General features: G+C 43.3%; 1 protein-coding gene across 5 annotated transcripts in view; it reads right to left on the bottom strand.

Annotated features, from left to right (window-relative positions):
- LOC106608394 (zinc finger MIZ domain-containing protein 1) overlaps positions 1–23,748 on the bottom strand; it is a 195,289-nt gene that overhangs the window by 27,009 nt on the left and 144,532 nt on the right. For all 5 annotated transcript variants that reach the window (XM_045722019.1, XM_045722012.1, XM_045722017.1 and 2 more), the window contains exons 5-6: positions 22,289–22,402; positions 15,463–15,568 (exon numbers count right to left, since the gene is read on the bottom strand). In XM_045722019.1, coding sequence (XP_045577975.1) covers positions 15,463–15,568; positions 22,289–22,402 — 220 coding nt within the window. The remainder of the gene's footprint in view (positions 1–15,462; positions 15,569–22,288; positions 22,403–23,748) is intronic.

The raw sequence follows: 23,748 nt of genomic DNA on the forward strand, positions 1-23,748 counted from the left end.
GTAACCCAAAATATCCACTGGTCTGCACAGTACAACACCTACATGTGAAACAACTCATAATGCTCTGTGCCTTACATCTATCCACTTCCCCTTCTAGGCATATGTCTGAGGAAGGCTATAAATAACTAGCAAATGAGTCAGTCAGATGAAAAGGCTACCTTTTTGATACAGTTAATTACCAATAAACATATTTTTTCTATGAAGACCTAACCTTTTAGGTAACTTTTTTAACCTTTTAAGTTATGTTTAGGCTACCATAGCGTTGCCAGTTGATCTTGACAGTGGCACATCCTCCATCTCAGAGCTAGCTCTCTCCTGTGAGGAATAGGATTAGGGTTAGCTCTGGTCTTTGTAGGGCAGCATAACCATTATCTAATGACTCTCCAGCAGGGAAGTGAACAGTCTGCAGGTAATCCACAGCAATGGCTAATGGCTAACAGCGAACTGCAGCTGGGTAATCCCAGATACAGCAACTGCAAGCAGCTATCGGCTAACAGCTATCGGCTAACAGCTAAAGGCTAACTGCAGCTAGTAATGCAGCCACAGCAACAGATATTCATTTTATATATTTATTTAACCTTTATTTAACTAGGCAAGTCAATTAAGAACAAAGTCTTATTTACAATGATGGACTACCAAGAGGCAAAAGGCCTCCTGTGGGGATGGGGCTGGGATACAGTAACAAACACAAAGCTAATAATAGAAGAGGCACCAAGGTGGCCTATTGCGTGGGGTAGCCATGCTAACAGCAAATACTATCACAACAGTGTGGATAGAGGCAGCTACACTCCCCTACATATTTATTTGGGCAGTGAAGTTAAAACTTTTATTTTTGGCTCTATACTCCTGCATTTTGGATTTGAGAACAAATATTTCATATGAGGCGACAGTACAGAATATGGATGCTAACATGATTACAGATAATCATGAACGAATCGTGAATCATGATGAGTGAGAAAGTTACAGATGCACAAAAATCATGCCCCCAAAACATGCTAACCTCTCACCATTACAATAACAGGGGAGGTTAGCATTTTTTGGAGTATGATATTTATGCCTCTGTAACTTTCTCACTCATTATTATTCACGATTCATTCATGATTATCCGTAATCATGGTAGAATCCACATTAATGTTCAGAAACATATTCTATTGTTATTTACAATAAAATGACTCCAAAATGACACAATACATTATTTACCATTCATTTCTATTGGGCACAACATAATCTGAAACACAACCAAAACTAACTGCAAATCCATCCAACAAGTTTGTAGAGTCACAAGCTTGATGTAGTCATTGTGTGCTATGAATATGGGACCACATACTAAACTTTTGACTAAATGTAATACACTATAAGTTGTCCAAATACTTATGACACCTTCAAATGGGGGAATAGATACATAAAGTTATTTAATTTCCAAAACAGTGAAACAGATGTGTACGAAAATACACTCAAATAAAAGGTGACATTCTGTACTGTTGCATCCAAAATGCTGGAGTATAGAGACAAATGAAAAGATTTAGCTACGCTGTCACAATAAGTACATAGGGGAGTGTACTGTACGCTCACAGTAAACTAATGCTAACCCAATAGTCTCTTCTCTGACTAATCGCAGATTAATGCGGCAGGTTAATCTCTCACTCTGAAAGGTCACAAACCCCAGACAGCTCATCCTTACCACCACACACACGCATATACACACCCACACACACAAACACACATACACAAACATAGGTGTACACACAAAATAATATGACTATGCACACACGCTACATAGTCCTAGGCAAACAGGCTGCTTACATTAAGCCTAATACAGCCACTACAAATAGAGGTAAAGTTAACATTTGTAATATTTGAAATATCTGGCATTTTCATTAATACTTGGCCTATAAGGGTACAGACAATTTCTTTCCATTTGAACATCTCCACTGTAATAACTATCCTGTCACTGTATGATTGATCAGCATACAGAGCGGAGCTGGAGGACCAGGCTGGCCCCTCCCCTCCCCAGAGTGGACCTCAGACTCCTGCTCTCCTTCTGAGCTCTCAGGTGTCAGATGTGGGACCCTCTGTCGCCAGCCTGGCTGTCAGGGGATTGTGCTGGGGCTGCACTTTATGTGCACGGAGACACACACACACACACACACACGCACACACACGCACAGGCACACACACACACACACGCACACGCACAAGCACAGGCACACGCACACAAAACACACACACTCAAATACAGGCCGTGCTGGTGATGGGCTGGTGCATCATCTAGTCCAGCCTCAAATAGAGGCCTTAAGAGTGTCTGTGTGTGTTTGTGTGTGTTCTGCGACCGTCGCCCTCTTGTCTGGTTCCTCAGACAGACGTCCTTGCAACCGAGGTAAGATGGATGCTGGCTGTCTGAGTGAGACCAGTCTGAGGCTCATCTGCCTTCATCACTTCTCCCATCTCTCTCTCCCCCTCCGTTTCTCTCTCTCTCCCTCTCTCACTCCCTCCCAGCATCATATCTCCATCCCTAACTCTCCTCCCTCCCTCCCACCCTCCACTCCCCTCTCTCCCTCCCATCCTTCCCTCTCTTTCTTCATTCCCTACTTATGTATAATTCCTTTCAGAACATCTCCCATTAGCCTCTTTCCTTCTAGGTGGTGCGCTGCTTTAGTTTTCAAGATGATCCATCTCTGTTGAGGGAGGATTTTTTTTTTTTTTACATGTTGTGTATATTTATTTATTCTGAACACATTTCTGTTTGTTGGCTAAGTAAATTCTTGTAAATGTTTTCAAAATACTTGCTTTTATGTTCGCTAGCTGAACAGGCAAACACCGCTGAGTACTAAACTATAAACCAATCAAAACTGGTGTACTATCTCTGCTGATCACGTCTGCCAATCACATAATCTGTATCTAAGGTAGAAGACAGCTGGTGGTGACAACTCGAAAGAGATCTCCGTCCGACAAGCTGCAATCTAACTGTTGAGTGATAGAAATGTGATACCATCAACGCAAGCTGTAAAATGACTCCTAACTTAGAGCACAGGAATCTTAGTAATGTACTAACTTGCTAGTTAGCTAGCAAGTTACAACAAGTAGATCTGTTGCTAGCTACCAAGAGCAGATACATTACCTTCAGAAAGTATTCACACCCCTTTACTTTTCCCCCAAAAAATTGTGTTAAAGCCTGAATTTAAAATTGATTAAATTGAGATTTTTGTGTCACGGATCTACACACAATACCCCATAATTTCAAAGTGGAATTTTGTTTGTAGAATTTATTTTTAAATAATAAAATATGAAAAGCTGAAATGTCTCGAGTCAATAAGTATTCAACCCATTTGTTATGGCATGTCTAAATAATTTCAGGAGTAAAAATGTGCTTAACAGATCACATAATAAGTTAGATGGACTAATTCCGTGGTCAATAATAGTGGTTAACATTTTATTACATTTACATTACATTTAAGTCATTTAGCAGACGCTCTTATCCAGAGCGACTTACAAATTGGTGCATTCACCTTATGATATCCAGTGGAACAACCACTTTACAATAGTGCATCTAAATCTTTTAAGGGGGGGGTTAGAAGGATTACTTTATCCTATCCTAGGTATTCCTTAAAGAGGTGGGGTTTCAGGTGTCTCCGGAAGGTGGTGATTGACTCCGCTGTCCTGGCGTCGTGAGGGAGCTTGTTCCACCATTGGGGTGCCTGAGCAGCGAACAGTTTTGACTGGGCTGAGCGGGAACTGTGCTTCCTCAGAGGTAGGGGGGCCAGCAGGCCAGAGGTGGATGAACGCAGTGCCCTTGTTTGGGTGTAGGGCCTGATCAGAGCCTGAAGGTATGGAGGTGCCGTTCCCTTCACAGCTCCGTAGGCAATCACCATGGTCTTGTAGCGGATGCGAGCTTCAACTGGAAGCCAGTGGAGAGAGCGGAGGAGCGGGGTGACGTGAGAGAACTTGGGAAGGTTGAACACCAGACGGGCTGCGGCGTTCTGGATGAGTTGTAGGGGTTTAATGGCACAGGCAGGGAGCCCAGCCAACAGCGAGTTGCAGTAATCCAGACGGGAGATGACAAGTGCCTGGATTAGGACCTGCGCCGCTTCCTGTGTGAGGCAGGGTCGTACTCTGCGAATGTTGTAGAGCAGGAACCTACAGGATCGGGTCACCGCCTTGATGTTAGTGGAGAACGACAGGGTGTTGTCCAGGATCACGCCAAGGTTCTTAGCACTCTGGGAGGAGGACACAAGGGAGTTGTCAACCGTGATGGCGAGATCATGGAACGGGCAGTCCTTCCCCGGGAGGAAGAGCAGCTCCGTCTTGCCGAGGTTCAGCTTGAGCTGGTGATCCGTCATCCACACTGATATGTCTGACAGACATGCAGAGATGCGATTCGCCGCCTGGTTATCAGAAGGGGGAAAGGAGAAGATTAATTGTGTGTCGTCTGCATAGCAATGATAGGAGAGACCATGTGAGGATATGACAGAGCCAAGTGACTTGGTGTATAGCGAGAATAGGAGAGGGCCTAGAACAGAGCCCTGGGGGACACCAGTGGTGAGAGCGCATGGTGCGGAGACAGATTCTCGCCACGCCACCTGGTAGGAGCGACCTGTCAGGTAGGACGCAATCCAAGCGTGGGCCGCACCGGAGATGCCCAACTCGGAGAGGGTGGAGAGGAGGATCTGATTTATGACAACCCCATATCTGTACCCCACACATACATTTATCTGTAAGGTCCCTCAATCGAGTAGTGAATTTCAAGAACAAATTCAAGCACAAAGACCAGGGAGGGTTTTCAAAACCTCACAAAGATGGGCAACGATGCTGAATATCCCTTTGAGCATGGTGAAGTTATTAATTAGGCTTTGGATGGTGACCCCAGTCTAAGATCGCTTGTACTTTGAAGCAGGTTCTCATTGAGGATTTGCCTGTATTTGGCTCAATTCATTGTTCCCTCTATCCTTACCAGTCTCTGCCGCTGAAAAGCTTCCCCATAGCATGATGCTACCACCACCATGCTTCACGGTAGGGATGGTGTTAGACAGGTGATGGATGACCTGTGGCAAATTTTCTCCAGACATAGCGCTTTGCAGAGTTACATTTTTGCCTCATCAGACCTCATCATTTTCTGTCTTATGCTCTCAGAGTCTTTCACATGCCTTTTGGAAAACTCCAGGCGTTCTGTCCTGTGCCTTTTTCTCAGGAGTGGCTTCCGTCTGACCACTCTTCCATAAAGCTCAGATTGGTGAAGTGCTGTAGAAACTATCGTTTTTTTTCTCCACCTTTATTTAACCAGGTAGGCTAGTTGAGAGCAAGTTCTCATTTACAACTGCGACCTGGCCAAGATAAAGCAAAGCAGTTTGACACATACAACAACACAGAGTTACACATGGAATAAACAAACATACAGTCAATAATACCGTAGAAAAACAAAAGTCTATATACATTGTGTGCAAATGAAGTAAGATAAGGGAGGTAAGGCAATAAATAGGCCATGGTGGCGAAGTAATTATAAAATAGCAGTTAAACACTGGAATGGTAGATGTGCAGAAGATGAATGTGCAAGTAGAGATACTTGGGTGCAAAGGAGCAAGATCAATAAATAAATACAGTATGGGGATGAGGTAGTTGGATGGGCTAATTACAGATGGCCTATGTACAGGTGCAGTGATCTGTGAGCTGCTCTGACAGCTGGTGATTAAAGCTAGTGAGTCTCCATGTGTCTCCAGCTTCAGTGATTTTTGCAGTTCGTTCCAGTCATTGGTAGCAGAGAACTGGAAGGAAAGGCAGCCAAAGGAGAAATTGGCTTTGGGGGTGACCAGTGAGATATACCTGCTGGAGCGCGTGCTACGGGTGCTGCTATGGTGACCAGTGAGCTGAGATAAGGCGGGGTTTTACCTAGCAAAGACTTGTAGATGACCTGGAGCCAGTGGGTTTGGCGATGAGTATGAAGCGAGGGCCAGCCAACAAGAGCTTACAGGTCGCAGTGGTGGGTGGTATATGGGGCTTTGGTGATAAAATGGATGGCACTGTGATAGACTGCATCCAGTTTGCTGAGTAGAGTGTTGGAGGCTATTTTGTAAATGACATTGCCGAAGTCGAGGATCGGTAGGATGGTCAGTTTTACGAGGTTATGTTTGGCAGCATGAGTGAAGGATGCTTTGTTGCGAAATAGGAAGCCGATTCTAGATTTAATTTTGGATTGGAGATGCTTAATGTGAATCTGGAAGGAGAGTTTACAGTCTAACCAGACACCTAGGTATTTGTAGATGTCCACATATTCTAAATCAGAACCGTCCAGAGTAGTGATGCTGTATGGGTGGGCAGGTACGGGCAGCGATCGTTTGAAGCGCATGCATTTAGTTTTACTTGCATTTAAGAGCAGTTGGAGGCCACGGAAGGAGAGTTGTATGGCATTGAAGCTCGTCTGGAGGTCAGTTAACACAGTGTCCAAAGAAGGGCCAGAAGTATACAGAATGATGTCGTCTGCATAGAGGTGGATCAGAGACTCACCAGCAGCAAGAGCGACATCATTGATGTATACAGAGTAGAGAGACGACCTGAAGAACTGAACCCTGTGGCACCCCCATAGAGACTGCCAGAGGTCCAGACAACAGGCCCTCCGATTTGACACACTGAACTCTATCAGAGAAGTAGTTGGTGAACCAGGCGAGGCAATCATTTGAGAAACCAAGGCTGTTGAGTCTGCCGATAAGAATGTGGTGATTGACAGAGTCGAAACCCTTGGCCAGGTCGATGAATATGACTGCACAGTATTGTCTCTTATCGATGGCGGTTATGATATGGTTTAGGACCTTGAGCATGGCTGAGGTGCACCCATGACCAGCTTGGAAACCAGATTGCATAGCGGAGAAGGTACGGTGGGATTCGAAATGGTCGGTGATCTGTTTGTTAACTTGGCTTTCGAAGACCTTAGAAAGGCAGGGTAGGATAGATATAGGCCTGTAGCAGTTTGGGTCTAGAGTGTCTCCCCCTTTGAAGAGGGGGATGACCGTGGCTGCTTTCCAATCTTTGGGAATCTCAGACGATACGAAAGAGAGGTTGAACAGGCTAGTAATAGGGGTTGCAACAACTTCGGCAGATAATTTTAGAAAGAGAGGGTCCAGATTGTCTAGCCCGGCTAATTTGACTGGGGTCCAGATTTTGCAGCTCTTTCAGAACATCAGCTATCTGGATTTGGGTGAAGGAGAAATGGGGGAGGATGGGCGAGTTGCTGTGGGAGGTGCAGGGCTGTTGACCGGGGTAGGGGTAGCCAGGTGGAAAGCATGGCCAGCCGTAGAAAAATGCTTATTGAAATTCTCAATTATAGTGGATTTATCGGTGGTGACCGTGTTTCCTAGCCTCATTGCAGTGGGCTGCTGGGAGGAGGTGCTCTTATTCTCCATGGACTTTACAGTGTCCCAGAACTTTTTTGAGTTTGTGCTACAGGGTGCAAATTTATGCTTGAAAAAGCTAGCCTTAGCTTTCCTAACTGCCTGTGTATATTGGTTCCTAACTTTCCTGAAAAATTGCATATCACGGGGGCTATTTGATGCTAATGCAGATTGCCACAGTATGTTTTTGTGCTGGTCAAGTGCAGTCAGGTCTGGAGAGAACCAAGGGCTATATCTGTTTCTGGTTCTACATTTTTTGAACGGGGCATGCTTATTTAAGATGGTGAGGATCCGTTTTAAAGAATAACCAGGCATCCTCGACTGACGGGATGAGGTCAATATCCTTCCAGGATATCTGGCCAGGTCGATTAGAAAGGCCTGCTCGCTGAAGTGTTTTAGGGAGCGTTTGACAGTGATGAGGGGTGGTCGTTTGACCGCAGACCCATTACGGATGCAGGCAATGAGTCAGTGATTGCTGAGATCTTGGTTGAAAACAGCAGAGGTGTATATGGAGGGCAAGTTGGTAAGGATGATATCTATGAGGGTGCCCGTGTTTACAGCTTTGGGGTTATACCTGGTAGGTTCATTGATCATTTGTGTGGGATTGAGGGCATGAAGCTTAGATTGCAGGATGGCCAGGGTGTTAAGCATGTCCCAGTTTAGGTCACCTAGCAGCACGAGCTCTGAAGATAGATGGGGGGGCAATCAGTTCACATATGGTGTCCAGAGCACAGCTGGGGGCAGAGGGTGGTCTATAGCAAGCAGCAACAGTGAGAGACTTGTTTCTGGAAAGGTGGATTTTTACATTTTAGTCATTTAGCAGACGCTCTTATCCAGAGCGACTTACAGTAGTGAATTCATACATTTCATTTCATGCATTTTTATTTATTTATTTATATATATATATTTTTGTACTGGCCCCCCGTGGGAATCAAACCCACAACCCTGGCGTTGCACACACCATGCTGGCATTGCAAACACCATGCTCTACCAACTGAGCCACAGGGATATTTTAAAGTAGAAGCTCTAATTGTTTGGGTACAGATCTGCATAGTAAGACAGAACTCTGCAGGCTATCTCTGCAGTAGATTGCAACTCCGCCCCCTTTGGCAGTTCTATCTTGTCAGAAAATGTTATAGTTAGGGATGGAAATTTCAGAATTTTTGGTGGTCTTCCTAAGCCAGGATTCAGACACGGCTAGGACATCCAGGTTGGCAGAGTGTGCTAAAGCAGTGAATAAAACAAACTTAGGGAGGAGGCTTCTAATGTTAACATGCATGAAACCAACGGTTTCAGAAGTCAACAAATGAGAGCACCTGGGGAATAAGTGTGGAGCTAGGCACTGCTGGGCCTGGATTAACCTCTACATCGCCAGAGGAACAGAGAAGGAGTAGGATAAGGGTACGGCTAAAGGCTATAAGAACTGGTCGTCTAGTACGTCCGGAACAGAGAGTAAAAGGAGCAGGTTTCTGGGCGTGATAGAATCCATCTCAGCCAAGGAACTCTAGTTCTGTCAGAGTGGTCATTGGGTTCTTGGTCACCTCCCTGACCAAGGTCCTTCTTGCCCGGTTGCTCAGTTTGGTCGGACAGCCAGCTCTAGGCAGAGTCTGAGTAATAAAAAAAAATATATATTTCTCAATGATGGAGACCTCTGTGCTCTTGGAAACTCTCAACACTCTAGAAAATGTTTTATACCCTTCCACAGATATATGCCTCATCACAATTCCATCTCGGAGATCTATGGACAGTTCTTTGGACATCATGGTATATTTTCTGCTCTGACATGCACTGTCAACTGATAGTCATTATATAGACAGGTGTGTTTCTTTCTAAATCATGTCCAAACAATTGAATTGGCCACAGGTGGACTCCAATGAAGTTGTAGTTACATCTCAAGGATGATCAAAGTAAATTGGATGCATCTGAGCTCAATTTGGAGTGTCATAGCAAAGGGGTGTGAATACTTATGTACTGTGAATGAGATATTTCTGTATTTCATTTTCAATAAATTTGCAAAGATTTATAAAAACAAGTTTTCACTTTGTCATAATGGGGTACTGTGTGTAGATGGGTGCAATTTTTTTTTTTTTACACTTTACTTGATACCTAGCGTAATAAAATGTTAAGACACGGCCATAACCATGCCACAATACATCATAACAGCTGACATAACTTGTCATAACCTGTCATGGTCATAACACGGTGACACATATATTTAGACCTGTGACATATATTGCGTTATTTTATGGCTGGTTATGACAGCTACATAAGTGTCAAAACTCACAAAACCTACCATGGTAGCTATTTTATGGATGGTTATGACACCTACATAAGAGTGTTAAAACCCACAAAACCCTTCCACACAAGGCAAAACATTCTATTACACCATAGACTACTTGTCAACTGTATTTTTATGTTTTATAACATTTTCTGAAATTGACCATGTCAGACATGCACATACCCCAATGCTCTGTTGTTGATGACTGGGATGAATGTAGGAGCAGATTTCAGGAGCAGGACAAGACACCCTCTTTTTGACTGATGACTGATATAAGGGCAAGTACGTGATAGGCCTATCTGGCTTATATGACACTGATGGTCATAATGCTTCTTGACAGTGTCATAAAGTGTATTTCCTTAGTCCAAGTAAAGTGACACAGGTGGTCATAATGCTGCTTGATAGTGTCATGAAGTGTAAAAACATGACTTCATTACAAACTTTAGAATGAAAGGAAACTTCTTGGCAGGGAAATGTAGGTGTCATAACCAGACATAAAATAATGCAACATATGTCACATCAGGTGTAAACATATGGGTCATGACAGTGTTATGACCATATTATGTCAGATTATAAGAAGTTATGTCAGCTGTTATGACATATTATGACATGGTTATGACCATATCATAAAGTGTTATGAAACTAAGTGTCAAGTAAAGTGTTACCAAAAAAAACGACATTTAATCAATTTTGAATTCAGGCTGTAACACAACAAAATGTGGAATAAGTCAAAGGGTATGAAAACATTCTGAAGGCACTGTTCGTGTAGGCTATGCTATATGTATTGGCTAATATCGATATGCAACTGTCATTTTTAAACCTCCATTCTAACATACATGACAGGCACACATCTTTCTATCAACATGCTCTGATTTGGGTTTCTTTGCAAAGTGTCTGATTGAATGTTCATTTTAAGCCTGCAGCTAGTTAATTGAAATGAGAAATATAATCATGCCAAAACATGATTCAACAATTGAATTCTCTGACAGAGCGATAGCTAGCTAATGAAACACAAAATGACATTAACAGTAGCTGGCTAGGCTAGTCAAACTGTAACATTGGCTAGCTTTCAATACATTGTCTAAATGATCAATGGAGTTACCTCTTCATATGATCAAGACAATTCATATTGCATGCTGCATATTTCAAGTGCCCTCAAAACAGATATTTATCTTATTTCATTTGGGGAGCTAGCTATATCGGTTCCTCTTCATCAGACAGCAGCTCGTGTTTTTACATGAAGCTGTGTTTACATCGTAGATAGAAGCCGTACATTGGCTGCCTTCATCACGAGGGGTATGTACGGGAGTTCTGATTGGTTCCAAGTTAAGTTGTTTAGCAAATTTGCCTGAGCGGCCGTGTGTTGAAATATATTTTTTATGAGAAAAAATGTGCAAGAAATGAAGGTGCATACAAATCTTATAGTCATAAGAATGGTTTACTGTCATGTACAAAAACTCTGCTCCTCCCTCGACGGGGATCGATCAACTTCGTGTTTTAAGGCTTCAGCCCACCACCTATTCCCCTGAACCCATATTTTAGTTTGTGTCCAAAATGGAGCCTTATTCACTGTAGCACTTTTGACCAGGGCCCATAGCGCATAGGGGGCCATTTGGGATGCATCGGGCCCAGGTCCAGGCTGGATTCTTATAACAAGATCCCAGAGCCATCACAAGGCCTGGAGATGATTTGAACTGTCATACAGACAACACAGTTCAACTTGAGCCCTGGACGACAGTCACATTATACCATCAGTACAGAAACAGGTGAAGGGAATAGATCTAGCCATATAAACTAACGTCTGCCTGTCTGTCTGTCTGTCTGTCTGTCTGTGTGCTTGGGCTCTTCTAATAGGTGGATCAACCACTAAGGAATTATACGATTTCAAGAGAAGAAAGAATAGAAACAGTTGATTTTGAAAATGTTCTCTACGGATGAGCACTGAGACATGAGAGATGAAATGGAGAAATGCAATTCTGTTGTGTGTACACATATAAATACATTTAGACTCAGTTTTTCACAATTCCCAACATTTAATCCAAGTAACAATTCCCTGTCTTAGGTCAGTTAGGATCACCACTTTATTTTAAGAATGTGAAATGTCAGAATAATAGTAGAGAGAATGATTCATTTCAGCTTTTATTTCTTTCATCACATTCCCAGTGGGTCAGAAGTTTACATACACTCAATTAGTATTTGGTAGCATTGCCTTTAAATTGTTTAACTTGGGACAAACGTTTCGGGTAGCCTTCCACAAGCTTCCAACAATAAGTTTGGTGAATTTTGGCCCATTCCTCCTGACAGACCTGGTGTAACTGAGTCAGGTTTGTAGGCCTCCTTGCTCGCACACGCTTTTTCAGTTCTGCCCACAAATATTCTATAGGATTGAGGTCAGGGCTTTGTGATGGCCACACCAATACCTTGACTTTGTTGTCCTTAAGCCATTTTGCCACAACTTTGGAAGTATTCTTGGGGTCATTGTCCATTTGGAAGACCCATTTACGACAAAGCTTTAACTTCCTGACTGATGTCTCGAGATGTTGCTTCAATATATCCACATAATTGTCCTTCCTCATGATGCCATCTATTTTGTAAAGTGCACCAGTCCCTCCTGCAGCAAAGCACCTCCACAACATGATGCTGCCACCCCGTGCTACACGGTTGGGATGGTGTTCTTCGGCTTGCAAGCCTCCCCCCTTTTCCTCCAAACATAATGATGGTCATTACGGCCAAACAGTTATATTTTTGTTTCATCAGACCAGAGGACATTTCTCCAAAAAAGTACGATATTTGTCCCCATGTGCAGTTGCAAACCGTAGTCTGGATATTTTATGGCGGTTTTGGAGCAGTGGCTTCTTCCTTGCTGAGCGGCCTTTCAGGTTATGTCGATATAGGACTCGTTTTACTGTGGATACTGTGGACTTTTGCACCTGTTTCCTCCAGCATCTTCACAAGGTTCTTTGCTGTTATTCTGGGATTGATTTGCACTTTTCGCACCAAAGTACGTTAATCTCTAGGAGACAGAACACGTCTCCTTCCTGAGCGGTATGACGGTAGCGTGGTCCCATGGTGTTTATACTTGTGTACTATTGTTTGTACAGATGAACGTGGTACCTTCAGGCATTTGGAAATTGCTCCCAAGGATGAACCAGACTTGTGAAGGTATACCATTTTTTTCTGAGGTCTTGGCTGATTTCTTTTGATTTTCCCATGATGTCAAGCAAAGAGGCACTGAGTTTGAAGGTAGGCCTTGAAATACATCCACAGGTACACCTCCAATTGACTCAAATGATATCAATTAGCCTGTCAGAAGCTTCTAAAGCTATGACATAATTTACGGGAATTTTCCAAGCTGTTTAAAGGCACAGTCAACTTAGTGTATGTAAACTTCTGACCCACTGGAATTGTGATACAGTGAATTATAAGTGAAACAATTTGTCTGTAAACAATTGTTGGAAATATTACTTGTGTCATGCACAAAGTAGATATCCTAACCGACTTGCCAAAACAATAGTTTGTTAACAAGAAATTTGTGGAGTGGTTGAAAAACAAGTTTTAATGACGCCAACCTAAGTGTATGTAAACTTCCGACTTCAACTGTACATGCTAGCACATAATGCCTTAATCCCAAATATTTACCACAAAAACAAGCCAATCAAATTCATGGTTACTCAAAGTTCTTTCAACCATCCGTTTATCTTTATTCTGACCGGTTATGGCTTTGTCAGGCTTTCTCTACCTCTCCATCCATCCATCCATCCATCTCTCTCTCTCTCCCTCATCCCTGCCTATCCAGATTTCACTCCGACAAATGGACACTACGAGGAAGAATGGGGTATGGATTGGAGGGATTGGATTTGAAAGGCAAAGTGTCTGAGGACAGCATTACTGTAGTGTGTGTGTGTGTGTGTGGGCACATTTGTGTTTGCGTGTGTGTGTGTTTGTGTGCGTGTGTGTGTGTGTGTAGAGACTGTCGAGTTGACTGTTTTCTGTGAGGCTGCCTGCCATCCGGACAGCTCTTCTCAATGGCACATTAAAGATTAATAGCTACTATAAATACTCTCTGTTATAATGTACTCTGGCCATACGTCATGTCTGAGATACTGTACGAGCAGGTTAAAGAAGGCAGAAACGAACAAAACCACAGAAGCCCTAAAATATGACCATGGTTATGTTCCAAATAGCACCTTATTCCCTACAACGTGCACCTCTTTTGACAAGGGCCCACAGAGCTCTGTTTAAAACTTGCATCCCATTTCTGTGACCAGGATGTGATCAGACAACCTTATAGATACAGTTGAAGTCGGAAGTTTACATACACTTAAGTTGGAGTCCTTAAAACTCGTTTTTCAACCACTCCACAAATTTCTTGTTAACAAACTATAGATTATTTCACTTATAATTCACTGCATCACAATTCCAGTGGGTCAGAAGTTTACATACACTAAGTTGACTGTGCCTTTAAACAGCTTGGAAAATTCCAGAAAATTATGTCATGGCTTTAGAAGCTTCTGATAAGCTAATTGACATAATTTGAGTCAATTGGAGGTGCACCTGTGGATGTATTTCAAGGCCAACCTTCAAACTCACTGCCTCTGCTTGACATCATGGGAAAATCAAAATAAATCAGCCGGCTGCGTGGTCCCATGGTGTTTATACTTGCGTACTATTGTTTGGGACTACGCAGCCGTCATACCGCTCAGGAAGGAGACATGTTCTGTCTCCTAAAGAGTAACGTACTTTGGTGCGAAAAGTGCAAATCAAACCCAGAATAACAGCAAAGGACCTTGTGAAGATGCTGGAGGAAACAGGAAAAAGTATCTATATCCACAATAGATGGCATCATGAGGAAGGACAATTATGTGGATATATTGAAGCAACATCTCAAGACATCAGTCAGGAAGTTAAAGCTTGGTCTCAAATGGGTCTTCCAAATGGACAATGACCCCAAGCATACTTCCAAAGTTGTGGCAAAATGGCTTAAGGACAACAAAGTCAAGGTACTGGAGTGGCCATCACAAAGCCCTGACCTCAATCCTATAGAAAATTTGTGGGCAGAACTGAAAAAGCGTGTGCGAGCAAGGAGGCCTACATACCTGACTCAGTTACACCAGGTCTGTCAGGAGGAATGGGCCAAAATTCACCAAACTTATTGTGGGAAGCTTGTGGAAGGCTACCTAAAACGTTGGACCCAAGTTAAACAATTTAAAGGCAATGCTACCAAATGCTAATTGAGTGTATGTAAACTTCTGACCCACTGGGAATGTGATGAAAGAAATAAAAGCTGAAATAAATAATTCTTTCCACTATTATTCTGACATTTCACATTCTTAAAATAAAGTGGTGATCCTAACTGACCAAAGACAGGGAATTTTTTACATGGATTAAATGTTGGGAATTGTGAAAAACTGAGTTTAAATGTATTTGGCTAAGGTGTATGTAAACTTCCGACTTCAACTGTACAGTAAATGCAATAATCTACTTTAGGAACTCGGACTGAGAACAATTCACACAAAAGGCCTCCTAAAAGATTGAAACGTTGGGCCTGGGGTGTTCAACAGTAGCTGTGTCTCATACAGTGACTTCCTAGCCTGCACTTCATCATGGTGCGGGTAACACTTTATTTTACAGTCCTGTTTCACCTGGGTACATTTGGCACCAAACAGAAGAAAACAAATTGCAACAGGAGGTTACGACCTGCATCTGTCCAATGAGAAACGTTGCAAAACCTTTTCTATTGCGTGCCCTAATGAACACGACCCTGATATTTGCCTGGTATTTAGTCTGTAATTTTGCAGTGTCTCTTACCTGCAGACTTGGGCGTGAACTTGTCTCTGTTAGCAGCACACACAGCCAGCAGCCTGTAGCCTAGGTCCAGGTCAAAGCCTTGTTGGGCTGCCACACGACTCACCACCTAGAGGGAGGGATAGAAAGAGGAAAGGGATGAAGGAGGGGGAGGAAGAGGGAGAGAGAGAGAGAGAGAGAGAGGGAGAGGGAGAGAGAGAGAGGGGGGGGAATAAAGAGATATAAGAAGGGAGACGGGAGAGAGAAAGTTAGACAACAATCGATAAGTAACCAGAACACTACTCAGTGAGCAACCACAGAATTATCAACACAGTAAGTAACTATCTGCAACATATTCAGGAGTATTTGTGTGGAAGCTAATCAAAACCTTCACTGTTTGAGCTTTTGAATATTTCAGATCTAAGAGAGACCAGTCGGACAGGTAACGTGCATCCCAAAATGGCACCCTATTCCCTATATAGTGAACTACTTTTCACTACAATATGTTTGTTCCATGTCTGCCATTTATCATGAAAGCACGATAGAAAGTACCTTGACTCGCCTTAGCAAACAGTTATAATCTTATGCCTGCTAAACTAGGAAATGCTTGTGTCCCACTAACCTCCTAACCCTGATGTTCTGTTATCGAATAATGTGATATTTGGCTCTGGGTTCCTAGAATGAGATTATGCTGGAACAGGTTTATGAGGTGAACCATGATGTAAAAAGCCTTGTTGAATTTATTGTAGCACGCACACACAGATGGGAAATTAAAAGATCAGCAGGAACATTGTTTGAGCATCTGTTAAAAACCACAGTCATCAGATGATTCAGTAAACTCACAGATTTAGTTGTCAGACTGCTTCCGTAGTCTTGGATATACCAGACCTTGGAGCATTGTAAGTCAGGCAACAGCACAAGGTATGGGGAGGATGTTGGCTTCTCTCTGACATTTCGAAAGGGAGAAAAAATCTGGGGAGACAGACAACTCCCAACAAATTACGAGTTTGGGTTGTCGGGGCTTGAAATGCGGGCAGGAATTGTGCTCATGTGTAGCTAGGGGCAACAAGCGGATACGCCAGTGACGTTACCGGGTGACATGCTTCCCATTTCCGAATCGTCCTCTCCGTCTCAACTGCTGGAACTTCTACAGACGGTTAAGCTGGAGCATTGGTACTACACTGCCGGAAGCAACCCGTCTGTAGAGAGACTACTGCTTCCGCATCACCACTGTCCTAGAAAAAACACTGTCCTAAGATGTGTTCGGAAGGCTCAATCTGAGCAAAGCTCGGCACAGATTTGCTAACCTTGATCATCTACTCAACCTATAGACTGAGTAATGTTTAGATTTAAAAAATTAAAAACGAGTGGAAACTAGAGCAAAAAAAAGTAATCCTAAACCAACACTTGTACTTGATCCAGCTTTAAGAAGCTTTAAAAGTGACTTACAGAATGATGAGTTTGTCCATTTACACTACACACTCTACACACACTAGGCCTACAGATGCTATCCCTTCAGTTTAAGACAACATTCAGAAATTTTGTAAAAAAAACATCTCTCTCAATTTGTGCTCTTCCTCCCGGGGAAGGCCTGCACGCTCCAAGACTTCTCCGTAACAGTGTGGCCTGCACCCTCCCAGAGTGCAAAGAACCTTTGCGTGACCCTGGCAAACAGCCTGTCGTTCTCTGCAAACATCAAAACAGTGACTCGCTCCTGCAGGTTCATGCTCTACTATCGCTCCACTTTCCCTGCACATTGGAAATATGGTATTGGAATTGACCCTGCATATACACTGAACAAAAATATAAAGGCAACATGTAAAGTGTTGGTCCCATGTTTCATGAGCTGAAATAAAAGATCCCAGAAATGTTCCATACGCACAAAAAACGTATTTCTGTCACGTTCTGACCATAGAAAGCGTTTATTTTCAGGGCGTGACAGGGGGTTTTGTCTTGTTTATTTATTGCTATGTTGGGGGTTTTGTCTAGTTTTTGTATTTCTATGTGGGGTTCTAGTTTCTGTATTTCTATGTTGTTGTTTTTTGGGATGATCTCCAATTAGAGTCAGCTGGTCATCGTTGTCTCTAATTGGGGATCATATTTAAGTTGTTGGTTTTCCCACTAGGTTTTGTGGGAGATTATTTTGAGTAAGTGTATGTTGCACCTCTTCGTCACGGTTTGTTGTTTGTTTATGAGTTTATTTGTATGTCTTGCATAGTTTCACAGTTAAAATAAAATGTGGAACGATACACACGCTGCGCCTTGGTCCCATTCTTCAGACAACCGTGACAATTTCTTTCAATTTTTTCCCATAAATTTGTTTACATCCCTGCTGGTGAGCATTTCTCCTTTGTCAAAATAATCCATCCATCTGACAGGTGTGGCATATCAAGAAGCTGATTAAACAGCGTGATCATTACACAGGTGCATCTTGTGCTGGGGACAATAAAAGGCCACTCTAAAATGTGCAGTTTTGTCACACAACACAATGCCACAGATGTCTCAAGTTTTGAGGGAGCATGCAATTAGTTTGCTGACTGCAGGAATGTCCACCAGAGCTGTTGCCAGCTTGTTAATTTAATTTAATTTAATTTCTCTACCATAAGCCACCTCCAACGTTGTTTTAGAGCAGTGGTTCCCAAACTTTTTATAGTCCCGTACCGCTTCAGAAATTCAACCTCCAGCTGCGTACCCTCTCTAGCACCACGGTCAGCGCACTCTCAAATGTTGTTTTTGTCATCATTGTAAGCCTGCCACACACACCCTATACAATACATTTATTAAACATAATGTAACGAGTGCGCTGAGAGTCAGGAAACAAGTTCAGGGAGTGAAAACATTTAATAAATAAGTAAACAAGAAACACGAACAGTGCGCCGACATGAAACAGGAACAGAGGGCAGGTAATCAAGGAGGTGATGGAGTCCAGGTGAGTGTCATTATGCGCCTAACACTGGTGACAGGTGTGCGCCCTAACGAACAGCCTGGTGACCTAGAGGCCGGAGAGGGAGCACACGTGACACATAAGAATGTGAGTTTTTGTCACAACTCGGCTCGTGGGAAGTGACAAAGAGCTATTATAGGACCAGGGCACAAATAATAATATAATAATAATCAATAATTTTGCTCTTTATTTAGCCATCTTACATATAAAACTTTATTTGTTCATTAAAAATTGTTTATAACTCACCACAGGTTAATGAGAAGGGTGTACTTGAAAGGATGCACATAACTCTGCAATGTTGGGTTGTATTGGAGAGAGTCTCCGTACAATCTTCCACACACAGTCTGTGCCTGTATTTAGTTTTCATGCTAGTGAGGGCCGAGAATCCACTCTCACATAGGTACGTGGTTGCAAAGGGCATCAGTGTCTTAACAGCTCAATTTGCCAAGGCAGGATACTCTGAGCGCAGCCCAATCCAGAAATCTGCCAGTGGCTTCTGATTAAATTCAATTTTCACAGAACAGCTTGTTGTAATTTCGATGAGGCTCTCTTGTTCAGATATCGGTAAGTGGATTGGAGGCAGGGCATGATAGGGATAACAAATCCAGTTGTTTGTGTCGTCCGTTTCGGGAAAGTACCTGCATAATTGCGCACACAACTCACTCAGGTGCTTCGCTATATCACATTTGACATTGTCTGTAAGCTTTAGTTCATTTACACACAAAAAATCATACAATGATGGAAAGACCTGTGTGTTGTCCTTGTTAATGCAGACAGAGAAGAGCTCCAACTTCTTAATCATAGCCTCAATTTTGTCCTGCACATTGAATATAGTTGAGGAGAGTCCCTGTAATCCTAGATTCAGATCATTCAGGTGAGAAAAAACAACCCAGATAGGCCAGTCGTGTGTCACGGTTGTTGTTGGTAGAAATGGAGGACCAAAACGCAGCAGGTACGTGAATGCTCATCTTGATTTTTAATTATCTTCAAAAATGAACATACAAAATAACAAAAACGAAAAACTAACAACTAACAAACAGTCTGGCAAAGCAAAGCTCAACACAGAACAATCACCCACAAAAGCAAACACAAACACACCCTACTATATGGGACTCTCAATCAAAGGCAGATAGACAACACCTGCCTTCAACTGAGAGTCCCAACCCCAATTAATCAAACATAGACATACACTCACTAGACTCCACATAGAAATACCTAAACATAAACCAAAACCCGGAATTACTAAATCAAACACCCTTTTTACAAAACACACCACCCTGAACCACATAAAAAAAATACCCTCTGCCACGTCCTGACCAAACTACAATACTAATTAACCTTTATACTGGCCAGGACGTGACATCGTGTGAGAAACTCGTCATCATGCAAGCGGTCAGACAAGTGAAAATTATGGTCAGTAAAAATAACTTAAAGCTCGTCTCTCAATTTAAAAAAAAACGTGTCAATACTTTACCCCTTGATAACAAGCGCACTTCTGTTTTGTAAAAGCGTTATATCATATCATTGCATAGTGCAGAAAATACACGAGAGTTCAGAGACCTTGCTTTAACAAAGTTAACCATTTTCACTGTAGTGTCCAAAATCTATTTCAAGCTGTCAGGCATTCCCTTGGCAGTAAGAGCCTCTCGGTGGATGCTGCAGTGTACCTAAGTGGCGTCGGGAGGAACTGCTTGCACGCGCGTTACCTCTCCACTATGTCTCCCTGTCATGGTTTTTGCGCCATCAGTACAGATACCAACACATCTTCACCACCAAAGTTTGATGTCACAAAGCTGTCCAGTACTTTAAAAATATCCTCTCCTGTTGTCCTGGTTTCCAGTGATTTGCAGAAGAGGATGTCTTCCTTAATTGACCACTCATAAACGTAACAGGACATATACCAAGAGCTGTGCCAGGCCCGCCACGTCTGTTGACTCATCCAGCTGTAACGCATAGAATTCACTGCCTTTTATGCAAAGCAGTAATTGTTTTAAAACATCTCCTGCCATGTCACTGATGCATCGTGAAACAGTGTTGTTTGATGAAGCCATTGTCTGTATAGTTTTTTTGGCCTTTTCCCCCCAGCATTGTCCCAGCCATATCCTCGGCCGCAGGAAGAATTAAGTCCTCCACAATAGTATGGGGCTTGCCTCTCCTAGCCACTCGGTAGCTCACCATATAAGATGCTTCTAGCCCCTTCTTGTTAATGGTATCGGTTGCTTTTATACATTTCTTACTACTCGAAAGTCGTCTTAATTCTCACTCAAAAAACTCCCGCAGCTTATTTTTCAAATTGGCATGTTTTGTTTCTAAATCTCTGCACAAGAGTGAAGGTTTCATTGAGTTGTGAGACAGTATTTTTGCACATATAACACACTGTGGCTGAGGAAAGGCACTACTCCCAATATAAGTGAACCTCAAATCAATGTAGTTCTCATCATATTTTGGGCGGCAGGTAGCCTAGTGGTAAGAGCGTTGGACTAGTAACCGAAAGGTTGCAAGATCAAATCCCCAAGATGACAAGGTAAAAATCTGTTGTTCTGCCCCTGAACAAGGCGGTTAACCCACTCTTCCTAGGCCGTCATTGAAAATAAGAATTTGTTCTTAACTGACTTGCCTAGTTAAATAAAGGTATGATAAAAAAAATATTTGCACCTCTGAAGGTTTTCTGATCCACACCCCTACCTTTTTTTAAGGTTCAGTATCTGTGACCAACAGATGCATATCTGTATTCCCAGTCATGTGAAATCCATAGATTAGAAGCTAATGTATTTATTTCAATTGACTGATTTCTGTATATGAACTGTAACTCAATAAAATCTTTGAAATTGTTGGATGTTGCGTATATATTTTTGTTCAGTACTTTCTCATGTTCTTCTTATTTCTTATTTTATTTATCGTGTTTTTGATCTACCTTATGTTATTTTTTAGTTCTACATTGATATTGATTATTGCATTGTTGGGTTTAGAGCTTGCAAGAAAGGCATTTCACTGTAATAGTGCACGTGACATTAACATTTTAAACTTTTCATCTCCCGTCTGGACTACTGCAATTCGCTGATGGTTTGTGCCATCAAACCCCTGCAACTCATCCAGAGTGCTGCAGCCCTCCTAGTGTTCTCCCATGTCGCCCTGCTCCTCCACACACTCCACTGGCTTCCAGTCAAAGTTTGCATCCACTACAAGACCATAGAACTTCCCTACGGAGCAGCAAGAGGGACTACCCCTTCCTACCTTCAGGCTATACTCAAACCCTACACCCCAACCCAAGCACTCCATTCTGCCACCTCTGGTCTCTTGGCCCTCCCACCCCTACGGGAGGGCAGCTCCCACAGCCCAGTCCAAGCTCTTCTCTGGTCTGGCACCCCAATGGTGGGACCAGCTTCCCCCTGAAGCCAGGACAGCAGAGTCCCCGCCTATCTTCCAAAAACATCTGAAACCCTACCTCTTCAAAGAGTATCTTAAATAATCCCACAGTGTGTGTGTGTGTGTGTGTGTGTGTGTGTGTGTGTGTGTGTGTGTGTGTGTGTGTGTGTGTGTGTGTGTGTGTGTGTGTGTGTGTGTGTGTGTGTGTGCGCGCAGACAGTGAAGCGTGACTGGGGCTTTAACCTCGGTCACAGGCCCCTGAAGGCCTGAGCAGCTGCTTCACTTCGCCGTCGCTAACAGTAACAGTAACCATAACTGAGGGTTGTGATCGGTTGACATGGGAACGGGGGGGATGTGATTGGCCCATAACCATAACAGAGGGCTGTGATTGGTTGACACAACACACAGAGGGATGTAATTGGTTCGTAGCCCTAACGGAGAGCTGTGATTGGCTGACACAACCAACAGAGGTGTGTGATTGGTTCGTAGCCGTAATGGAGACTTGTGATTGGCTGAGACGGTCAGCGCGGGTCTTCTTACCGTTAGGCATCCCATGAGGCTTTGTTCAAAGGGTCTCTGAAAGGCTCGGGGATCTCCGCACCAGTCCAGCAGCTCTGTTGCTGCTGTGTGGAAGTTAGCCGGGTTCTGTAGGTGCTGTCGGACAAACGAGAGAAAAACTGGCTGTTAGAAATATCTCACTTCATAATAAATGTAGCTGGAACCATTGTCACAATTACGTAGACATGGGGCTTTTTTAGGAGGAGAGATGGATGAAAAGACAAGGGTCAGGAGAGAGATATGAAGAGAGGAAGGTACGACTAGAGGAGGGGATTAGGTGGGTGACTGTGAGGGCATTACCAGCAGACTTTGATGCATTGTTGAGCAGGGTATAGGTTCTATACCCACAATGCATCAGGGCCTGAGTGGGCGTTGCTGGTAGGGGGTGAGGGTCCTTACGGCTATTCTCTAAAAGAGACCGCCGTCAATCTTAAATTACTGGGGTACTGGGCTTATGCTCGAGCAGCTGAGATTTCTGTGTGCTAACATTCACCTTCTCTCTTCTTTCAGAGGTTAAAATCGGTTCATTCTATTCTCTCGCTCAGTCTGCACACTACTCAGCCTTGAAGAGCACAATGAGGGGTATTAAACTAGGCCTCTTCCTCTCTTTCCTTCTCCTTCTCTCTCACTCTCTTCTCTTCCTCCATTTCTTCCTCCCTCCCGCTCCGTTTTTCTCCCTCTACTTCTCTCGTTCTCTCCCTATCTCTCTCACACTATCCTTCTCTTTAGCTCCTTCTCTCTCCCTCTCCACAGCTCAGGAGGTGAATGGTTATGTGCTCTGGCTTGTTCTAGCTGAGGAGATTGAGCCCCATTTAAAAGCATGTATTATTTTCATCCTAGCTGAAATGTGTTCTTCAGTGCATCCTTGCAGAGGAGAGGTACACACACACACACACACACACACACACACACACACACACACACACACACACACACACACACACACACACTTAGAGGTATTGTCTTTGTAGGGCAGCTGAGGTGAGTGTCTGAAAGAGAGGATTTAGCTCAGTCTGACAATAGAGCTCCTATGAGAGAGAGAGAGAGAGAGAGAGAGAGAGAGAGAGAGAGAGAGAGAGAGAGAGAGAGAGAGAGAGAGAGAGAGAGAGAGAGTGTGTCTGGTTGTCTGTCTGTTCACCCACAGAGGTAGGCCTTGAGAACAGAGCGATGTCATGACCTGAGAGGGAGAGGTTGGTCTTTTGTAATGTGGAGATGGGTGATTGTGGTAGCAGCTGTGGACTAGAGAGAAATTATTGAGATGGAGAGATGGAGAGGGAGGTAGGGGATAGGGCTAGATGAGTGAGAGAGAAAGGGAGAGGGAAGGGAGATGGAGAGATGGAGAGGGAGGTAGGGGATAGGGCTAGATGAGTGAGAGAGAAAGGGAGAGGGAAGGGAGATGGAGAGATGGAGAGGGAGGTAGGGATAGGGCTAGATGAGTGAGA

This window comes from Salmo salar, chromosome ssa01 (genome assembly GCF_905237065.1).
Source record: "Salmo salar chromosome ssa01, Ssal_v3.1, whole genome shotgun sequence".
NCBI classification, from domain to species: domain Eukaryota; kingdom Metazoa; phylum Chordata; class Actinopteri; order Salmoniformes; family Salmonidae; genus Salmo; species Salmo salar.